The following is a 22,170-nucleotide window of genomic DNA, read 5'->3' as shown; positions in this document are numbered from 1 at the left end:
TCTGCCACTGTAGAAGTCAGTGTCTTGGTAAACTGATTCTATCTAACCATAAACTTTCATTTTGCAACTAATAATTCAGAAATGAGCGAATTCTTTCACTCCTAAAACCTGCGGAGGATTTAAAGGAGCTTCTTAACAACTCTCTTATAGCCACTAATCTAGATCAGTCAAACAGCCTCAAAACGACATCAATGCATTTCTGAGTTATCTTTCGTAGAAAAATCACTTGATCCTTCTGACCATTTGACCCTGTGGACATTTTACTGCCTTCACAGTAGAATGGAGTCATTCTGATCCAATTATGCCGAATGTTTATTCTTACAATTACTAATCATATGACCTCAATGTGAAATTTTTAGTGATCTCCCTGTAGAGGCTCAAACATCCCTAATAATGGGATGGGAGAGCAAGTTTGACTTTAAGTGAGCCCTCATTCTAGTTTAGATTAGGAGAAAATCCAATCCAATCTGCATTAACATTTGAAGGTAGAATCCCTAATTTTCCCAAGGTTGAGTTGCAGTCAGGACCTCAAATGTGGGACGCACTACTTTCTGTTTGGCTGCTGCTGCCCAGGATTTATCTAAGCCACCCTGTCCGCGCCAGAGCAAGGAGTGAGCCCCAAAGCTGTGAATGAGTGGGAAAAGGTGGCAGCCTGGGGGGAGGAGGAGATGTCAGAGCGGAACAGCAGAGTGGGTGGTGATTCAGATGGAATATGAGCTCTTTGGGGTGGACTTGAAAATCTGGGAGGAGTCCAAGGCAAAAGTTGGGCCTCTCTAGTGGTCAAGACATTTCACGTGATGGGGGGGGCGGGGTTGGGGGCGGGGAAGCAGCTCAGGGCCTGAAATTCTACTCTTTGGCTTCATAGGAGGCAGCTCATTTTGGGAAGTTTCGGGGGCTCGCTAAGGTGGGGACTTTTGGGCCCAGGAGAAATCTCCTCCAGGGAGCTGGCTGGAAACTGGGACCTCTGGACTTGAGATCTCTCTGCCTCCTGCAAGCCAGCTCTGTAGGTGCAGGTCCCAGGTAGGTGCGTCCACCCCCCGGCATGTCTACCCCCTATCTCCCTGCCCACCTCTGAGCTTTTGCTACTTGCCTTTGTCTTTGCTAATGGGGGATCATCTGACCTTCAGCAACACCAGGAACGTGCTGCTCCACCAGACTCGGCTATCGGACCAGCCCTCCCTTCCCAGCCTCCTTCCCCCACTTCGCCACCCCTGCTTTTCCCACCCCCATACTTCCCAGACTTCAGACGTTACTGTCCTGGGTTATCACCGATTCACATTTTCCCAATTTCAGACTTTGCCCATAAGGACCCAGGAGTCCCGCCTTGTTCCTGGATCCCGGTTAGAAACGTGGTGCTTCTGCCTTCCGACTTAGGCCCCTGATAGATTCAAGAGTTCTGCCTGCCCTGAGACCCACTCTGGACGTGGGCATGAAAAACTCCTGCCTGGCTCTGCCTCTCTCCCCCCATCCCCCAGGCTCTTGGGCTGCTGCCCGATGAGACCCCAGGCCATGACTCCCTGTGTCCAGGCTCTCTTTAGAGTCACCAAAGTCTAATCTCTACCAGAGGGTCCCAGGCAACTTCCCCAGCTCCTCTGTAGACCTCAGGGCACAGTCATGCTGCTTTCCCGGGATCAGTGTCTCCCCTCCTCCCCCAAAGCCTTCTGCCCCTCCAGTGTCCCTGATCTCCTTACCCTGAGCTGTCAGAATTTCTTTCTCCTAGATCTTACTTGGGCTCTCCTTTCCTCCTGCTTCCCTGCTCCCTCTTTTAAAGCCCTGAAACCTCCCCCCTCTCCCCATAGATCCCAGGCTTCTCCAGCTTCCCCTGGTGCCTTCCTCCAGAGCCATCCTTCCATCCCCAAGGTTTATTATATATTTGGAAGGCTTCTACATCCTTCCCGGTGTATACACTTTTTTTCCTACACTTCAGAGATTAAGGTTACACTACCACCAACTCTCTAGCCCCCACGTGTTTTCTCAGTATTAGTTCTTCCTCTTGACCATTTTTTATAATTGTTTCCTTTTACCTTTCCCTACCCCATTCACACAATTCAGTCCCAAACTTTGAAACTATTATACTGATAACATTTTCATATATATAATTAATTGTCCTTAATGAGTGCCTTGGAATTAGCCTTTAATGTTTTCCTTTTTTCTGTATCTTTTATATTAAAATTTCCACTGAGTCCTGGTCTTTTTGTTACAAATACATGAAAGCTTTTCAATTTGTCATATGTCTATTTCTCCCCTCATTTCATATTATGTTCCAGATTTCTGGATAAATTATTCAGGATGTAACTCCAGTTCTTTTGTTCTTTGAAATTTTATGTAACCAAATCTATGATCTTTTAGAGTCGAAGTTCTGGGATTTGTGAAATCCTGAGTATTTCTGCAGTATTCAAGTCTGTCTTATTTTCTGGTTGGATTGCAGGATTTTCTCCTTTATATGGGAAGCGTGAAATTTTGCTAGGATATTCTTGTAAGGTTTTCTTCTGTGATCTCTTCAGTCTGTGAAAAGTAGATTTTTTTTCTTTCCGCCTTTACCCTTGTTCTAGAAGTCAGGGCAATTTTCTTTAATAATTTCTTGAAATATTGTATCCAGAGTCTTCTTTAAATAATAACTTTTACTAGTCTAACAGTTCTTATATTGCCTCACCTTGATCTGTTCTACAATTTTTCTACTGAGATGTTTCAGATTCTCTTCTATGTTTTCTTGTTTAATTATTTTTTGGTGTCTCATAAGGTCACTCATTTCTTCTGGTTCAATTCTATTTTTCAAGGGCTTTTTTTGTTACCTCTTTCAAATTGATTAATTTTATTTTTGTAATTTCTTGGATTGCTTTCATTACTCTCCCCCCCATATTTCCTTGATCTCTTATTTGATTTTTGAATTCCTTTTTATGTTCTTGCAGGAACTCCTTTTGGGCTTATTGTGTACCTTTGATGTTACTCTTTGGGATAGGAATGACTTACTTTTTAATCTCATTGTTTTCTAGATATTAACTGTGATCTTCTTTTTTGCCAAAGTAGCTATTGTGAGATTCTTTTTCCTTTGCTTACTCATCCTGAATTTTCATTTGGTTTTATTTTATTTTTAGCAGCTTATAACAATGATCATTATTACAATCAGGTTTGATTTCTCAGCTCTGGGTAATGCTGCCTTAACCCTCAGCTCCTCCTTACTGTTATGTTCTGAATTCTGTCCAGGGGCTCAACCTCAGCAGCAGTTCTCACCTAAGTTACATGTCGGGTTCCTCAACTGCTGTCCCGGAAATGTTTTTGCTCCCTCACATACTGCACTTTTCTAGCAAGTGCTCATTCCTCCTGGTCCACAACCACAGCCCCGCATCATGTCTGGCCAGCACTGCTAGCCCTTTTGTTTGTGCAAAACCTTTTTAATTCAATGTAATCAAATTTATCCATTTTGTATTTGCTATTATTCTCTATGGCCATAAATGCCTTTCTTCTTCCCAGATCTGAGAGGCTGACTATCCCTTGTTCTCCTAATTTGTTTATAGTATCATCCACTATATCTGAATCAAGAACTTATTCTGACCTTATCTCAGTATAAAGTGTTAGATCTTGGTCAATATCTAGTTTCTGCAATGCTCAAAAAGTAATACAGCATTAAAGACTTTCTAATAGGAGATAATCTGAGGCGTGACATCTACTCTAACTTCTAACAGATGTGAATTTTGTCTACAACATCTCTGAAAACTGCTCCTGCAGCCTTTTCTTGAAGTTATTCAGTGAAGGGAACCCATTACCTGTCAAGGCAACCCCTTCCTTGTTGGGATAGGTCTAGACTTTAGAAAGGTTATTTAGAATGTCTAGTTATCTTCTTATGGAGAATAAATTGTTCATCCTTGTTCCTAATGCTGTCTGGTATAAGAAATTTGTCCTTGTACTTCCTTCATGGTTCCCTCAAATTCCAGCACAGTTAGTGGGAAAAAGAAGGGAAAGGAATAATTATCTCTATATACTTACTGTGTGTCAGGTACTGTGCTAAGCATATAAATATTATCTAATTTGAGCCCCACAACATGTCTGCGACTTTTGTTCCTATCATTTTCTTTATTAATAATTGGGGAAACTGAGGCACACTTGCATGAAGTAATGTGCCCTGGGACACACAGCTAGTATGAGTATGAGTATGGATTTGAAGTCAATCTTCCTGGTTCTGATAAAGGCCTCATCTCCAATATATATAGAGAATTGACTCTAATTTATAATAAATCAAGCCATTCTCCAATTGATAAATGGTCAAAGGATATGACCAGACAATTTTCAGATAAAGAAATTGAAACTATTTCTAGTCATATGAAAAAGTGTTCCAAATCATTGTTGATCAGAGAAATGCAAATTAAGACAACTTAGAGATACCACTATATACCTGTTAGATGGGCTAAGATGACAGGAAAAGGTAATGACTAATGTTGGAGGGGATGTGGGAAAACTGGGACACTGATGCATTGTTGGTGGAGTTGTGAACGGATCCAACTATTCTAGAGAGCAATTTGGAAATATACTCAAAAAGTTATCAAACTGTGCATACCCTTTGATTCAGCAGTGTTACTACTGGGCTTATGTCCCAAAGAGATCTTAAAGAAGGGAAAGTGACCTGTATGTGCAAGAATGTTTGTGGCAGCCTTTTCCTAGTGGCTAGAAGTTGGAAACTGAGTGGATGCCCATCAATTGGAGAATGGCTGAATAAATTTTGGTATGTTATGGAACATTATCGTTGCATAAGAAATGACCAGCAGGATGAATAGAGAGAGGCTTGGAGAGACTTACAGGAACTGGTGCTGAGTGAAATGAGCAGAACCAGGACATCATTATATACTTCAACAACAATACCACATAATGATCAGTTCTGATGGACATGGCTCTCTTCAACAATGAGAAGATCCAAATTAGTTCCAATTGATCAGTAATGAACAGAATCAGCTACACCCAGAGAAAGAACAATGGGAAATGAGCATGAACCACAGCATAACATTTCCACTCTTTCTGTTATTGTTTGCTTCCATTTTCGCTTTTTCTCCCCAGGTTATTTTTACCTTCTTTCTAAATCTGATCTTTCTTGTGCAACAAGATAACTGTATAAATATGGATACATATATTGTATTTAACATATACTTTAACATATTTAACATGTATGGGACTACCTGACATCTAGGGAAGGGGATGGAAGGAAGGAAGGGGAAAAGTTGAAACAGAAGTTTTTGCAAGAGTCAATGTTGAAAAATTACCTGTATATTTTGTATGTAAAAAGGTATAATAATTTTTTTAAAGAAATGAAAAAAAAAAGAAATAAGAATTCCATTTTACTGATGTGTCTAATAAAGAAGACAGGAAAATCAAAGAAAAAAAAGAAAGAAATTAACCTTTCTTGATTCCAGTCTCAGGATTCTTCGTACTACAAGACCAACTAATTTCTAATAATGAAATTTTCAATTTAAAATGAATATGGAATGAATGGGGATCACTGCAATTTCCAGATTTTTTGCTATCACAAAGAGCCACTTTAAACATCCTATCCAAACAATTGAATGAATGTCCTTCCATTTTATTTTTCCTCACCATTCTTTCTCAAGCCTTTTTTTACCCTATCCCTGTCAATTTCTCTCCCACTCTCTCACTCCCAATCCCATTCAGCAAAAAAGTCCCTCCCCCACCCCATCCCCCAGTTTCCTTACGCCTATATATTCAGAAGGCTTCTTCATCCTTTTGGAAGTATTCATTATTTTTTTGGGAAATTCGGAGAGTAAAAGTTGCATTATTACCAGCTCTCCACCCTTCACCTGCTTTCTCAGTATTAGTTCTTCCTCTTGCCCAATTTTTATAAGTGTTTCCTTTTACCTTTTCGTACCCCATCATACACAACTGAGCCCCAATCTTTCAAATTACCTACAGTTATGCTGACAACATTTTCACATCTATAAGTAAATAGTTGGCCTTAAGGAATATCTAGGATTAGAGAGCAGTCTCTGGTATTTGGTTCTTACTGACCAGATCTTCAGTCAGCAATGAATTGGGAAGTTGTCTATTCAGAATCAGACCGATTGTTGTTTTTAGATTGGGAGGACTCTGAGGCAGACTCCACACTCAAAAGATTTAGGATTTCCTGACTTATTGTTAGAAGAGAAGATACCTAAAATCAGGAGACAACAAAATCATATTACATCAAAACCTCTACCTTTTCTGCAACAAGTGGAAATTTCCTGCCCGGGCAAACTTCCAGTTTACTAATTGTATTCCTCACTGTGAAAATGATAACTTAAACAAGTACTTAATTTCTAAAACCTGCCTCTAGGCTGGCTCTGTTAGGCTCCAGCTCTTTACTATTTAGAACCCTATGAGGAAAAATTCTGTTAACGCTTTATTGATTTATATTTTACCTTTTTACTCTACGATATGAGGGCAGTTTGTTCTCTTTGTGATTATTGCTTTGAGTCCTAGAATACTTCAATTCTCTTTCTTGGATCTGGCTTCCAGATCAATTGCTTTGTTCCAGCCAGATAGTTTATATTGGCCTTTATTTTTTCATTCTTTTGACTTTTTAAAATTCATTTTTGATCTCATAGAGTCATTAGCTTCCATTTTCCCAATTCTAATTTTCAAGGAATTATTTTCTTCAGTGAGCTTTTGTACCTTCCCTTTCATTTAACCAATTCTTTTAAAGGAGTTTTCTTTAGTGGATTTTTGTGCTTTCCTTAAACCAAACTGGTGAATTTTATTTTTTTTTCATGATTCTGTTACACTACTCTCATTTCTTTTCCTAAATTTATTCTACTTCTCTTATTTGATTTTTAAAATCCTTTTGCAGCTCTTCCAGGAGAATTTTTCACAAGTAAGACTAATTCATATTTCTCTTGGAGCCCGCATTAGAATCATTTTTGACCTTGTCTTTTTCTAAGTTTGTCTTTTGAACTTCTCTTCCACTACAGTAATTTTCTATTTTCAGGGCTTTTGTTGTTGTGTCTTTTTTTTTTCATTTCCCAATCTATTCTGTGACTTTTAAGGTTGCGTTCTACTGAGGAACAGATGACACTTTCCCTAAGGTTTTTGCTCTTGGGCCAGGAGTTTGATCACTGACTTGCTGCATCAAAGGGGATCTGGAACATAGCAGGTTCACCTGCTATGCCTATGACCACTGGGAAGAGTGGGTCTGGAACAAGGCCTCAGTGTGGTTTCTAATATTTCCCAGGGAGGATTAGGCTGGGCCAAGATGTTCTCCATCGGTTTTCAGGAGGCATGGGAATGCTGAGTTCATGGTTCCCCTTCCTTTTCCTTTTCCATCTTTCTGGAACTGGTGATTCTACTAGAAGATCTAGTCTCCATTTTCAATTTAACATAGTAGGAGGTCGGGACAGGGAGTCATTGATGTTGAGTGTATCAGTCCTGGGCCACTGCATTCAATTCTTCATGTTTCATCACCTGAGACAAAGAGAAACGAATAGAATCTCTAGAACCATTTGTAGTCTATATTGTACAAACCCAATGGCAATGACCAAGAAAATGAAAGACCAAAGCAAGTAGCCCCAATCTCCAGAACAATGGCTATCTGAGATCAGATGAGAGAGATTTCCCACTTCCCCAGAAGAGTCCCTTCCATGTAGAAGGCTATCTCTCCCAACCTGGGACTTGATTCCCCATCTCAGTTACTTTTCTTTGTCAGAAGATAGGATTCGGTCTGAAAGGAGTGATGATTTGTCCCCACTTCTGACATAAAGATGAAAGGCAGCAGCAATAAAATCTCTAAAGGGAGGAGGATGAATGGCCTCAGCCAGAGCCCAAACATTGCTTTTCATCAGATAATTTAGAGTTGGTCAGATTCTCAACCAAAAAACTTGCTGTGGGAAAGTATTTAACCAACATTTCATTGGCTCTTGACCTTCAGACAAACCTTAGTGGGGAAGAGCCTTGTGGAGTAATCACTGTGGCGAGGCTTTTAGGACTGATGCTCCTTCTGACACCTGGAAAGTCCCCACTTTGGACCTGCCTCATTTCTGGGATGTTGGAGGTAAGCCCAACTTCAAAATCTTGGGAGAGCACTCTGAGCCACTCTGACCCTAACAGTTACATTTCAGTGTTGCTGGTGCCCTTTGGAAAAATGGGATTGCCATGTTTGAATTTTGCCTTGTATAGCTTAAGAGACTGGATTTATATGAAGCTTTGAGATAAGATTTGTTGCTTCATCAGGACATGCTGGTTACACTGATCCCAGAGCCCTTTGGGGGGCAGGAAGGGTGATCCATACAATGAGCCAAGGAATTTTCTGAGATACCTTTTCAGCAACCGGGGTGCTATATTTGGAAACTGCTTCAAGCTGAGCATTAAGCTGTTGTTATCTTGTGCCTGGCTTTGTACTCTATCAATGAAAAACTTCCTAAAGGTTCTGGAAGTGGGCTCCTTAGTTCAGCTCTTGCCTCTACCAGATCAAATCACTAGTTAATTTTCTAAGTATGCAATCATATCACACTCTCAGAATCACTTTTTAGCTTGGCATTTTTTGTACTATGGTTTCCCCAAATCCCAATATAAGAAAAATGAAAAACATAATAATATAAATAAGGTTTTAGATTTAAAACATGAAGAAAAATTGCCAGTGAAATGACATCAGTGCATTTCTGGATTGTCTTCCATAGAAAAACCACTTGTTTTTTCTGACCATTTGACCCTGTGGACTTACTGCATTCGTTATCAAACAGAGTCATTCTGATCCATTTATGCCAAATGTTTATTCCTACAGCTCCTAATCATATGACCTCAATGTCAAATTTTTAGTGATCTCCCTATAGAGGCTCAAACATCCCTAATACTGTAATGGGAGAACAAGTCTGACTTTAAGTGAGCCCTCATTCCAATTGAGATTAGGAGAAAATCCAATGGAACCTGGATTAACAGTGGAAGTTAAATATAATTCCCCTTTTCCCAAGGCCCAGTTGCTGTCAGCACCTTAAGTATAGGACCTACTACTTTCTGTTTGGCTGCTGCCCAGGTTTTATCTAGCCACCCATTTTGTTATGAAGCAGGAGTGAGCCCCAGAGCTGAGTGAGATTCTGCTCCTGTATGTGATTGAAGAACAAAGCCCTTCTTGGGAAGTCTCAGGAGCCGAGTAAGGTGGGAACTCTTGAGACCAGGAGTGATCTGGCTGGAATCCAGCCCCCTGGTATAGGGAGATTGGATTGGGAAGGCTCCAAGAGAAAGGGGGACAGGGAAGCTGGAGGCCTGGGAAAGGAGAGCCCAACTAAGGTTTTGGAAAAAGATGTTATTGATGCTGTTTCAGTGATCTAGATTCCTGGTGGTCTTGAGGTTAGTGGCTATGAGAGCGATAGAATCCTAGTGTTAACTCAATGGAATTGATACAATGCTTATTGGTTCACACCTTAGAGCAAATCCTTACAGAGTGATGAGAGTTGCCTAATTTAGCATGGTACTTAGCAAATTCTCTAACTCACTAATGTATTTAAATACTCATTGGAATTCACAAGTATGGGAGATTCACAAAGGTAACTTTGTGAATTCACACATCCTTTAAATTCTCCCTGGGAAGAGGAGTCAACCTTTGGGAGATCATATATAAGAAGCTCTTGGAGTTTCAGTCAGTTAGTTAGTTGGGAACATTGCCAGGAGTCGGAGAGGAGCACTCTGGGAAGAAGCCCACAAGCCCACTGTCCAAAGCAAGACAGATTCATTCCAACTTTCTCCTTGGTGCTGGCTGGAGATATTTGGAAGAAGAGAAGCCGAAGCTTGCAGAGACAAAAGATTAGAGGCAAGAGCTCTTGGAACCAAAGAGGGCGAGAGGCCTCAAAGAAAACTAACCGAGCTATATTGAAGGACACAATAAAAGATTTGAACTTTTAGCACCTGGCTGTATTTGAGGTGATTATTGATCTGAACTGATACTAAGGCTGCCTCCGGAAAACCTCCACGAGAAACCTGCTCTCACAGAGAACTATCTCATATTATATTTAAAGAACACCACAAGAGAGTTGTTAAGAATCCCCTTTAAATCGACCACAGGTTCTAGGAGTGAAAGAATTCACTCATTCCTGAATATTAGTTGAAAATGAAAGTTTATTGTTGGATAGAAATCAGTTTACCCAGAGACTGACTTCTGTAGTGGCAGATCTATGGAAAATGGAGTTTTGCACTGAGAGAATGCAGTTCTCAGTGGACAGAAGGTCCTGAAAGCAAAGGGAACTGCCAAGGTCCATCTGCAAAGACTTTAGTTGATGGAAGCTCATTATATTGGGTGTTTTGGTGAGAGCTGTGAGAGCCTAAGTTGCCTCAGACCCAGTGGGGGCTGGGACAGCCCAGATCTCCTATTGGAATTCAATGGGATGCTTTTTGACCAGGATTTGTAATTGAATCAAAGGCTCTGGCTTCCTGGAGGGGCTGGGAATCTGAAAGGAATCACAGATCAATAGGAAATACAGTTTCTTAAAGGGACCCCAACCCGCTTCATTATGACTCAGCTCCTGACTGGAAGATCAGGGACACTCCAGTGACAAAAGGCTCCTGGGGGACAGAACCTGGGAAAAACGCATGACTGTGCCCTGAGGTCTACCTAGCAGCTGGGGAGGTTGCCTGGGATTCTCTGGTAGAGTTTAGGCTTGGTGACCCTAAAAACACCCTGGACACAGGGAGCCTGGGGTCTGATGTGGCAGCAGCCCAAGAGCCTGGAGGAGAGGGTGCATAGAGGCAGAGCCAGGTAGGAGTTTTTGGAGTCCACAAACAGAATGGGACCTCGGGGCAGGCAGAACTCTTGAATCTATCAGGGGACTACATAGGGAAGGCGGGAAACACATTTCTAATCTGGATCCTTGAACAAGGCAGGAATCCTGGGTCATGTCACTTCCTTCAACTTTCTGTATCTCAGGGTTCAAAGTTCATCCCTCAGAAATCAAATGACCTCTCCAGGGTCCCAGTCAACAGACTCAATACTAAGAAATACTTCATCCTATCAGTCCCATTCATAATGGTTGGGCAATGGGAAGGCTTCTAGAGAGAGTTTTCATTTTTCTGAATCTAAGAAGTTTCTGTTCATGATGATGTTTTATTCTAGAAGAGGACCACAGATAAAAGAGAGATGTCTTGATTTGTATTTGAATGGGACGTAAGAGAGGCAGTGCTCGGCCGAGTCCTGTGGCAAGATAAAAGTCCTGAATCCTTCCTCCAACAAAACATGAGGTAATGGAAGTCTGGGAGAGGGGGAGCTCATTGGGAGATAAGATGGACAGCCTGGTGGGGAAGTGACCAGGTGAAATATGAGTCCTAGGGTGAAGTTTGGAAGCCTGGGAGGAGTCTAGGACTAGAGAAGAGCCATTCCAGTGGCCATTGGCCATGTGATCGTGGGCAGGGTTGGGGGAGGGGAGGCAGGCAGCATTCAGAGGTCCACACTCTGGATGATTTGGGGAGTGAGGTCCCACCCTCCAGGCTTCAGGGACTGAGCTGCTTGGGGCTCTTAAGCCTCAAAGAACATTCCTGGAATGGATTAATGGGAAGCAGGAAGGCTTGGAACTGAGATCTCTGGGCATTCTCTTGCATCTGCCATTTTCTACTTAGTGCAACACATCTCTACTGGGGAAGGTTCCAGGTAGGTCTGAGCAGGGCTCCTCACAAGTCCCATTGCCAGCCTCCCCTTCCGGATCCCAGTGCCCTCTCTCTGCCTCCAGCTCCTGTTTAGTGAATTAATTATCCTGTCTTCAAACCTGATTTCTAATGAGGTTCCACAGGCTCTGTCTTTCTGCTTCCAGGAACCCTCTTTGTTTGCAGGAACTAAAGGATTTTCCTTTTCCAGGAAGCCCATAGACCTTGGGCTGCTTCCCAGGCATGTGGTTCACTGTTTCCATGTTCCTTTAAGGATTCTAAGCCTCAAATGTACCCAAGTATCTTAAGAACCTGCTCCCATCTTTTGCTTAGATTTCAGGACTCAGCCATCCAGTTTTTCCTGGTTCAGCTACCTACCTAAATCACTTCTGGATACTTAAATTTATTCTTTTTTACCTAGGTTTCCCAGCTCCCTGCCCCCTCCCTCACCCTGGTCCTGGGAGCTGAATCGAAAACTAGATTGTCTCCCAGCCTTAGGCTTCCTTGTTCTTTCCTTTGGTCCATCTCAGAGTCCTTACCCCCTTACTGTTGTCTACACAATATGTCTGTTGGGGAGAAGGGATGAGGGGAAGGTTGAGTATCAGTGTGGCAGGGAGATTTCTGACTCGGGGACATCAACGTTCTACATACACTCATCCCATCTGGGGGCCCAATTCCCTCCTGCCTCTTGGGTCTGTAGGAGGGTGGGAGAGAGGAAGGTGTCAGAAGAGTAGGAGTAAGAGAAGGTGAGCCCATCTTCAATTTATACTATTCCATCACAATCATCTTATTCCCTGCCCCTTCTATCTTGTAAACCCTGCCTGCTCCTATGGCCAATAACCCTGGAGACCTTTCCCTCTCGGACTTGTTTTTGACTGGGTAAAAGAGAACGTCCTTGGCTTCATTTCTTTTTTTTTTTTTTTTTAATAGCCTTTTATTTACAGGATATATACATGGGTAACTTTACAGCATTAACAATTGCCAAACCTCTTGCTCCAATTTTTCACCTCTTACCCCCCCCCCCACCTCCTCCTCTAAATGGCAGGATGACCAGTAGATGTTAAATATATTAAAATATAACTTAGATACACAATAAGTATACATGACCAAAACGTTATTTTGCTGTACAAAAGAATCAGACTCTGAATTATTGTACAATTAGCTTGTGAAGGAAATCAAAAATGCATGTGTGCATAAATATAGGGATTAGAATTCAATGTAATGGTTTTAGTCATCTCCCAGAGTTCTTTTTCTGGGTATAGCTAGTTCAGTTCATTACTGCTCCATTAGAAATGATTTGGTTGATCTCGTTGCTGAGGATGGCCTGATCCATCAGAACTGGTCATCATCTAGTATTGTTGTTGAAGTATATAATGATCTCCGGTCCGCTCATTTCACTCAGCATCAGTTAAGTTAAGTCTCTCCAGGCCTTTCTGAAATCATCCTGCGGTCACTCCTTACAGAACAGTAATATTCCATAATTTTCATATACCACAATTTATTCAGCCATTCTCCAACTGATGGACATCCATTCAGTTTCCAGTTTCTAGCCACTACAAAAAGGGCTGCTTGGCTTCATTTCTTACCCAACTTTAATCCCTCTGTGCGTGTTCCCTCCTTCAGACTGAGGGCTTACCTTAAGGCCAAGGTCTCCACTGCTTCCATGGTTATCTCCAGTCATCCTGATCTATATCTGGCCACTGGAGCCAGGGGGCTCTGGAGGAGGAGGTGAGGCTGTCGACTTTGCACCTCACCACCCTCTCCTCCCCTGTCCCAATTCAATTAACTAACTTCCCAGTCTTGGCTTCCCCTTTCCAATGTCGGGGTCCTTTTGGAGAACAAAGGCCAAACAACAAGCCAGTAGAAATTTAGTTCTTAACTAGAGTTACAGGTATTATCACATGTAAGGATATAAACAGTTTAGTCTGATTAACATTTCTTTTTCTTTCCTGTTAACTTTTTTTTTATGCTACTCTTGAATCTTTTATTTGAAAATTGGAATTCTCTGTTCTGCTCTGGCCTTTTCATCAAGAATGTTTGAAAATTCCCTTTTTCATTGAATGTTTTCCTTGGTGAAAGATGTTTAGTTTTGTTGGGTAGTTTTGCTTATTTTTTGGTTATAATCCATGTTTCTTTGCCGTCAGGAATATGTGCCTGAACAATATTTCAGTTGCTTCTAGCTGCTTCCAAATTTTTTTATTGACCTGGAAGTTCTGCAGTTTGGCTATAATGTTTCTAGGAGCTTTTATTTTGGGATTTCTTTCAGGAAGTGATTAGTGGATTATTTCCATGTATATTTTATTTATGTTAGCTTCCAAATTTTTAACAAATTATTTTCTTCAGTGTACTTTCTTTTTCATTTGGCCAATTCTTTTAAAGGAGTTGTTTGCTTTAGTGGATTTTTGTGCTGTCCTTGAACCAAACTGGTGATTCTTTGTTCCCCCATGATTTTCTAGTTCCACTCTCATTTCTTCTTCTAATTTTTATTCTACTTCTCTTATTGGATTTTAAAAATCCTTTTGGAGCAAGACTTTTTGGACCTGTAACCAATTTGTATTTGTCTGAGATTTCACATTGGAGGCATTTTGATCTTGTCTTCTTGAGAGTTTGTCTTTTAACCTTCCCTTCAACCACAATAATTTTTGATTTCAGAGCTTTTTTATTTTGTTGTGTTTTTTTTTTCTCATTTCCCAGGTTTATACTGTGTGCTCTTTCCCTAAGCAGATGACACTCTCCCAAGCTTTTTTTTTTTTTTTTTTTTTTTTTAAATTTAATAGCCTTTTATTTACAGGATATATGCATGGGTAACTTTACAGCATTAACAATTGCCAAACCTCTTGCTCCAATTTTTCACCTCTTACCCCCCCCCCCCACCCCCTCCCCTAGATGGCAGGATGACCAGTAGATGTTAAATATATTAAAATATAAATTAGATACACAATAAGTATACATGACCAAAACGTTATTTTGCTGTACAAAAGAATCAGACTCTGAAATATTGTACAATTAGCTTGTGAAGGAAATCAAAAATGCAGGTGGGCATAAATAGAGGATTAGAATTCAATGTAATGGTTTTAGTCATCTCCAGGTTCTTTCTCTGGGAGTGGCTAGTTCAGTTCATTACTGCTCCATTGGAAATGATTTGGTTGATCTGTTGCTGGGATGTCCTGGTCCATCAGAACTGGTCATCATTATAGTATTGTTGTTGAAGTATATAATGATCTCCTGGTCCTGCTCATTTCACTCAGCATCAGTTCGTGTAAGTCTCTCCAGGCCTTTCTGAAATCATCCTGTTGGTCATTTCTTACAGAACAGTAATATTCCATAATATTCATATACCATAATTTATTCAGCCATTCTCCAACTGATGGACATCCATTCAGTTTCCAGTTTTTAGCCACTACAAAAAGTCTCTCAAGCTTTTTGCTCTGGGTCCAGAAGCTTGGTTACTGACTTCCTGCTTTGAAGATAGAGCCTCAGGGGCTGGCTCCTAGCCAGTTGTGCCAAGGGCTCTGGAACTGGCTGTTCACCTGCTGTGCCAGGTATCACTTGGGCTCAGGAGAAAATTGTTTCTCCCCTTTCTTTTGTAAGTTCTGTCACTCCACTCTTAATTGAAAGTTATTTCCTAGGAAACTGGAGAGAGTTCAGGCAATATCCTGCCTTTTCTCTTCCATCTTGACTTCACCGTTTTCATTTTTCAACTTGCCCCTTCTTTCAGCTTCCCTCCCCTTGTTGGTTGAGGTCTCTGAGGGCCAGGGGCTTAGTAATTAAACGTTGGAACCTCACCCTCTGTAATTTCCTGCAGGCCAGCCCCCTGTCCAGGAAAAGAGGGAAAGGACAATCTGTTCAATTATGACCATACTCCATGAACATCCTGCAGAGGACCAAGGCCTGCCCCAAGCAGGGAACTTGGAGCCTGAGGGAATGGCCCCTAAGAGTCGCAGATCCCTAACCCAGGTGAGTGTATTCTACCCACAGATGTGGCAACATCAGCCCAAGAGGCCATTTCTACAGATTTGGAGGATGGTCTGTGAGGCTGCCCATCTCTCTTATCTAAGTATCCTTTACAAAAATGGACAGAAAAGTCAATGCAGTAAGAACAACACTGCCCTCCTCTCTGCATGTTTTGGACTGATCACTGTCCCTTTGGCATTTTGAGCACTAACCCCCTTTCCCCAGTTGCTGCCCCCACATATTTGTTTAAATTTTCCCTCAATATAGGTCACTGACAAGGATGACCACTTCATTCATTAATGTCTGTCCTGTGGGTATCATGCCTTTGCTTTAGTCCAGCACCATCTCCCCTCTACACACATACACACACACACACACACACCTTCAAGCCACTCTCTGTTTCCTGTGCCCAAGCTCCCTCCAGTAGCCACTGACTTTCCTGGAAACCCTTGATCCTGTTTTCTGGAGCAGAACTTATTAAGGGGCAGGTCAGTTCTCCAAGAGCCTCCATAGATGTGTATCATAACATCTTCCAGAGTTCCTTCAGTAACATGTGGGGAAGAAAAGGGAGAAGATCCTTGGTAAGACTTTTTTAGTCTTAAACACAAAAACACTTCATGCCATTTTCTTAACATAGCACTGTCTGATTTCACCTCCAAAAATCCTCATCTCTCTCTGATAGAAGCCATAACTTCCCTGATTCCACAGTACCATTTCCTAGTAAAACATTTCTCAATTTTATTCCAACTGAAAATATAAGATGTGTTTCTCTATATTCCACTGGTCTTTGGGGGACTTTGGTTTCAGTGCTGGCTCTGAATCCTGTAAGGGCTGTCACCTTTGGGTAGATTCCTTCTCCATGCTTCAGGTCCCTTCTGTAAATTGAGGAGCATTGGATTAGATCAGTTATGAAGCTTGCTTCAACTCTTAAATCCTCTGGGTGTTGATGTTGTAGGAGTTGGTGACCTTTAAGGATGTGGCTGTGGACTTCAGCCCAGAGGAGTGGGGTCTGTTGGATCCGGATCAGAGAGAGCTGCACAAGGAGGTCATGTTGGAGAATGCTGAGAACTTGCTCTCCCTGGGTAAGGAGCTCTTCCCTTGGAACTCTGGAACTGTCTTCAAAAGGAGTATCATCCTTTCCTCCATAGGGTGCAGAGTTTCAGGCTTTTACCAGTTCTCAGAAAGGCCCAAGGGCTGCCTTCTTTCCGCAAGAGACAGGGTCCTCCTGCTTCCTGGTTCTTCTTTGAGTGGTCTTTGCATCGTAGGATAGGAACCTGGCAGTTTTGCCTACAAATCTTCTGAAAAGCTACCCTGCCCCTTTGCACTGAACATCGGATAGGGGAAGGACCCCCCTTCTTTTTCAGGGGAAACTTTGTCTTTGCAATGTTCTTTTTGGTTAAAAGAAAGTAAATTGTTACCTCACTGCCCCTGGTGTAACTCATAAATCCCCAACGCAGCAAGTGGGCCCTTATTCTTCCTTCCTACATCCTCCAAAGGCCTATACAGATACAGGGAGAGAAAAGAAAGGGAGGAGGTCTTTCCATACATTTGCTGGGATCCAGGCCTTGTGCCCAGAGCTTTCTTCATGCACATTATCATACTTGATACCCACCAAAACCCTTTGTTTTGGGTGCCATCTTTATCCCCATTTTACAGGTCTGGAGATTGAAGCAAACAGATGAAATTACTTGACCAGAGTAGCACAGCTAGGATGAGTCTAAATCCAGATTTGAACTCAGGACTTCCTGACTGCAGGCCCAGTGTTCCCGTCTCTGTGCCACCAGCTGCCTCTAATGTCCAGAAAATGGAGGCTGTGGGATGTAGCCATCCTGCTGAGAAGGAGGCAGTAAAATCAGGATCTTCTGCTTCCAGATTGCTTGCATAGCCTCCTTTCCCCTAAGTACCCTGAAAACCATTTTTGAGTTGTCCTTGGAACCACCCAGTGGGCCTCACACCCTGGCCCTATTCCAATGAGGAATAAATGACAAGTTTCAAGATTCACACTCACTATCTTCCCCCTGTCCAGGAGTTCCAGTTCCCAGAGAAGATTTCATCTCCCATGTGGAGAGAGGAGGCCTAAGGAACTCCTGTCCTGGTGAGTGAGTTGCAAGCTGGGGTGCAGGCTGCTGTCCCAGGAGGTTTCTTCATATGATGGGCTTGGGTGAAGGGAAAGTGGATTGGAATCCCTTTTCAGACTCTTGTGGTCATGAGATCCTGAGGACCTCACTAAACTGTAGTGGTCTCTTCTTTTCTAGAATATGATCATTCTCTGGGAGCCGGTTTTTTGGGGAGGTTCTCTGGAGCAGTCTTTAGTTTCGGTTCAAAGTAATACTCACTCCAGATGCAGCCAGGTGTTAAAAGTTCAGATCTTTTATTGCTTCCTCCAAAATAGCCCGATTAGTTTTCTTTATGGCTTATCTTCCTCCTTGGTTTCAAGAGTTCTTGCAGCTTCTCTGCCAGCTTCTGCCCCTAGCTCAGCTCCAACTTGTGGCTTCTCAATCTCCAACTGACATTCCCCTCTCAATCTTTTTAACTGAACTCTCCTGACTGAGCTCAGCTGTTTTTATGCTCTTTTAGAGGTGTAAACTCAAACGTTGACTCCTCCTTTGAGAGTGGGATTACCGAAGGTGTGAATTTGGATATCTCATAGTGAACCCTGAAATATCCCTTGTTATCTTCACTATGGGATTTGTTCATAGGTGAGAGGGAGCAGGAAAGAGACAGAAATAGAAACAAAGATTTGGCATCTTAGAGGGACCAGCATGCAAGTACAGAGGTGGGGTTAGGCCATGTGATCAGCCCAGGGTAATGTCAACCAATAAGTAATCATCAATTAAGCACCTGTTCTGTTCATTGCATTCAGCCCTGGTTATACAAAGAGAAGCTGTCAAGAAGCTTTAAATCCAGCATATAAACTTGGAGATGGTTTGAGAATAAGTAACAGTTTATGAAACTTATCTTAGCTAATCCAGGCAAAGGAAAGTGTTTTTTAATGGAAATGCATCATATTCAACAGACATGTATAAAAAGAGAGAGAGCAAGGGAAGTATATGAAGGAAGGAAGAGTTGAGGTGAAGAGAAGCAAAATCAAAGTGACAACAATAGTAGTTAACAAGCTTATGGTGCCTACTGTGTGCCAAAAGTTTTACAGGTTTTATCTCATTTGATGCTCACAACAACTTGGGAAATGGGTATAATTATTACCTTCACTCTATAGGAAAACTGAGGCAAAGAAGCACATTCCCAGTGGTGCAGAGCTAGGAGGTGCCTGAGATTGAATTTGAAAGAAAAGATTGAAAGTAAAATGGAGAACATCTGTCTAGTGCAATGGATTGAGAAGCCTCATTTACCAGGTTCCAGGTCTAATATTTACTGCAGGGATCTGGATCAGGTTACTCAACCATTCAGAGCTCATAGCCTGATTTCTAAATTATTAGAACCTTCACCTTGCCTTTGTCTCAGCTTTGTTGTGGGAGTCCAATGTCACTGTACTGTAACACAGAGGTGTGTTAATTCAATCAGTTTATTGATATGAGCTAATAGCATTTAAAAATGAATCTGTCCATTTCAGTTTGAAAACGTTTTGCCTGAAGAAATTAAATGTCCATGATTTTATTATTAGCCAGCATTAGAGGATTATTTATATGTGTGTATGTTTGTTTCTGTCAGATGCAGAGACACTGTTTGATATGAAGGAGGTGAGTGCAAATCTGAAAATGATCTCATGGAAAGACCTTTTTCAATATCATGAATACAGGACTGTTCTTGCTAAGCACAAAAGAAACCACACTGGAGAGGAATATTGTGAATGGAATAGACACAAAAAAACTTTAAGAAAGAGTTCCAGTTTTGCTAATGATAAGAATATACATCCTGAAGGGAAAATACCTGAGTGTCACGAATGTGATAAAGCTTTTATTGCACTCTCTTCCCTTACCAAGCACCAGAGAATCCATGCTGGAGAGAAACATTATGAATGTAAGAAACATGGGAAGACTTTGAGAGAGCAATCTATTCCTGCTCAACATGAGAGAATTCACATTAAAAAACAATCTTACATATGTAATCAATGTGGAAAGGATTTTCAGTATTATTCCAAATTGGTTCAACATCAGAGACTCCACACTGGAGACAAGCCTTACGAATGTAACGAATGTGGAAAGGCTTTCACAAAGCGTTACTATCTTGATACACACCAGAGACTCCACACTGGAGAGAAGCCTTATGAATGTAATGTATGTGGAAAGGCTTACATAAAGAGCTCCAGTCTTCTTGAACATCAGAAAATCCATACTGGAGAGAAGCCTTATGAATGTAATCAATGTGAAAAGACTTTCACACGGAGTTGCATTCTTCGTGAACATCAGAGAATCCACACTGGAGAGAAGCCTTATGAATGTAACAAATGTGGAAAGACTTTCATGCGGAGTTACAGTCTTATTGCTCATCAGAGAATCCATACTGGAGAGAAGCCTTACGAATGTAATGATTGTGGAAAGACTTTCAAATGTCACTCTAATCTTGCTAGCCATCAGAGGATGCACTCTGGACAGAAGCCTTATCAATGTAATGAATGTGGAAAGACTTTCACACACTGTTACACTCTTACTAAACATCACCGAATCCACACTGGAGAGAAGCCTTATAAATGTAATGAATGTGGAAAGGCTTTCACACACTGTTCCACTCTTACTAAACATCAGAGAATCCACACTGGAGATAAGCCTTACAAATGTAATGAATGTGGAAAGGCTTTCATAGATCGCTCCCATCTTGCTAGCCATCAGAGAGTGCACACTGGAGAGAAGCCTTATGAATGTAATGAATGTGGAAAGACTTTCATATGGAGTTACAGTCTTCTTGAACATCAGAGAATTCACACTGGAGAGAAGCCTTATGAATGTAATGAATGTGGAAAGACTTTCATGCGCAGTTATAGTCTTCTTGAACATCAGAGAATCCACAGTGGAGAGAAGCCTTATGAATGTAATCAATGTGGAAAGGCTTTTACACAGAGTTACTGTCTTCGTGAACATCAGAGAATTCACACTGGAGAAAAACCTTATAAATGTAATGAATGTGGAATGGCTTTCATAAAGCGTTCTTACCTTGATGTACATCAGAGAATCCACAGTGGAGAGAATCCTTATGAATGTAATGAATGTGGAAAGACTTTAACATCTCACTCCGGTCTTGCTGTCCATCAGAGAATCCACACTGGAGAGAAGCCTTATGAATGTAATGAATGTGGGAAGGCTTTCACATATTGCTCCAGTCGTGCTAGACATCAGAGAATCCACACTGGAGAAAAGCCTTATGTATGTAATGAATGTGGAAAGGCTTTCACACAGCGCAGCAGTCTAGGTAAACATGAGAAAATTCACATTAGACAAAAACCTCATGAATATGGAAACCTTCAGACAAAGCTCAAATCTTGCTTAACAACAGAGAGAGCACATTAGCAAAAAAACTTTTGAGTGTCTAGATCATGGCAAAGTTTTTAATATATATTAGTCTATGACTAGACATGGAAAATCCCATACCAGATGTAAAATCTCATTCATACGATTCATTTTGAAAAACATTCAGGTTTACTTCATCCCTGAATTGCCTCCAGAAAATTCCTACAAGATTGAAATCATGGATAAAGACATAAAGATGGAGGACAGAAACATTATAAAAAATGTATTTGCAGAAAGGCTTTCACCTGGATCTCATACTTTGAGTAGAAAGCTTACTGCAGATGAAAGACATGAATATAATGAATGAGGGAAGGCCTCTTTACATCTCAGATCTCATTAGACATTCCAATTTTATACTGTGTATAAAGATGGGAAAATCGATTTGGGTTTTTCTCTGAAATCCCAAAATTGGTGTCCAAAGAAGAGTCTTTATAATGGGGGAAACCGATTGTTTTAATCTCCATTCTCAATAATGATTAAGAAATTTGTTTATCTGATTGTAAATTGTTTTTACTACTTAATTTTCCTCTTCATTCTCTTATTTATTCCTAAATTCTTTGGCTTTGCATTTGTGTGATAATGCCCAGATTCTAATTTTCTTTTAAAATTTCCATAAATAATGCCATGATTCAGGCCAATTCCAGTACACTTGTGATAGAGGGAACCATCTGCTTAGTGATTTCACCTTTTTTGTTGTTTATTTGCTTTTTGTTTTCTTCCTCATTTTTGATGATCTTATTTTTCTTGTGCAGCATGATAAATGTGCAAATATGTAAAAAAAAATAATAAAATATCTGTACATGTGGCTTAGGTCTCCATTTTGACCTTATTTTATTTAATTCCATTGGGTGGGTTTGAGGGGAACCTAACCCTAACCTCTCCCTGTTCTTCTGCACTATCTTGAGATAAAGAAGGGATGTTTGAAGCTCACCTAAGGAGTGATGAGCATGTCTTAGAAAACAGGGCAGGAGAAAATATGTCAGGGTAACAAAACATATCCAAGGCAGAAAATGCAACAACAAGCTTGATACATTATTAGGAGGATTGGGTTGATTAATCCAGATCTACAACCTGTTTGCAATATCATGAGGATCAATACCATCAATCTGAGAATCAGTGATTTTATGTTGTATCTTACACAATTGACTAATTTCCCATG

At 41.1% G+C, this 22,170-nt stretch overlaps 1 protein-coding gene and 1 pseudogene across 1 annotated transcript; one reads left to right on the top strand and one right to left on the bottom strand.

Annotated features, from left to right (window-relative positions):
* Window positions 1–22,170, bottom strand: part of LOC100928552 — a 103,671-nt pseudogene that overhangs the window by 53,301 nt on the left and 28,200 nt on the right.
* LOC100928295 (zinc finger protein 883) lies at window positions 822–21,765 on the top strand. The gene is made up of 7 exons (XM_031963548.1): window positions 822–1,020; window positions 7,901–8,023; window positions 11,072–11,196; window positions 15,401–15,552; window positions 16,505–16,631; window positions 17,576–17,644; window positions 19,219–21,765. The coding sequence occupies exons 4-7, from the start codon at window positions 15,448–15,450 to the stop codon at window positions 21,009–21,011; spliced, it is 2,094 nt and encodes a 697-aa protein (XP_031819408.1). The 5' UTR covers window positions 822–1,020; window positions 7,901–8,023; window positions 11,072–11,196; window positions 15,401–15,447; the 3' UTR covers window positions 21,012–21,765.

This window comes from Sarcophilus harrisii, chromosome 3, assembly GCF_902635505.1.
Source record: "Sarcophilus harrisii chromosome 3, mSarHar1.11, whole genome shotgun sequence".
NCBI classification, from domain to species: domain Eukaryota; kingdom Metazoa; phylum Chordata; class Mammalia; order Dasyuromorphia; family Dasyuridae; genus Sarcophilus; species Sarcophilus harrisii.
This window is presented reverse-complemented; position numbering and strand designations above follow the sequence as displayed.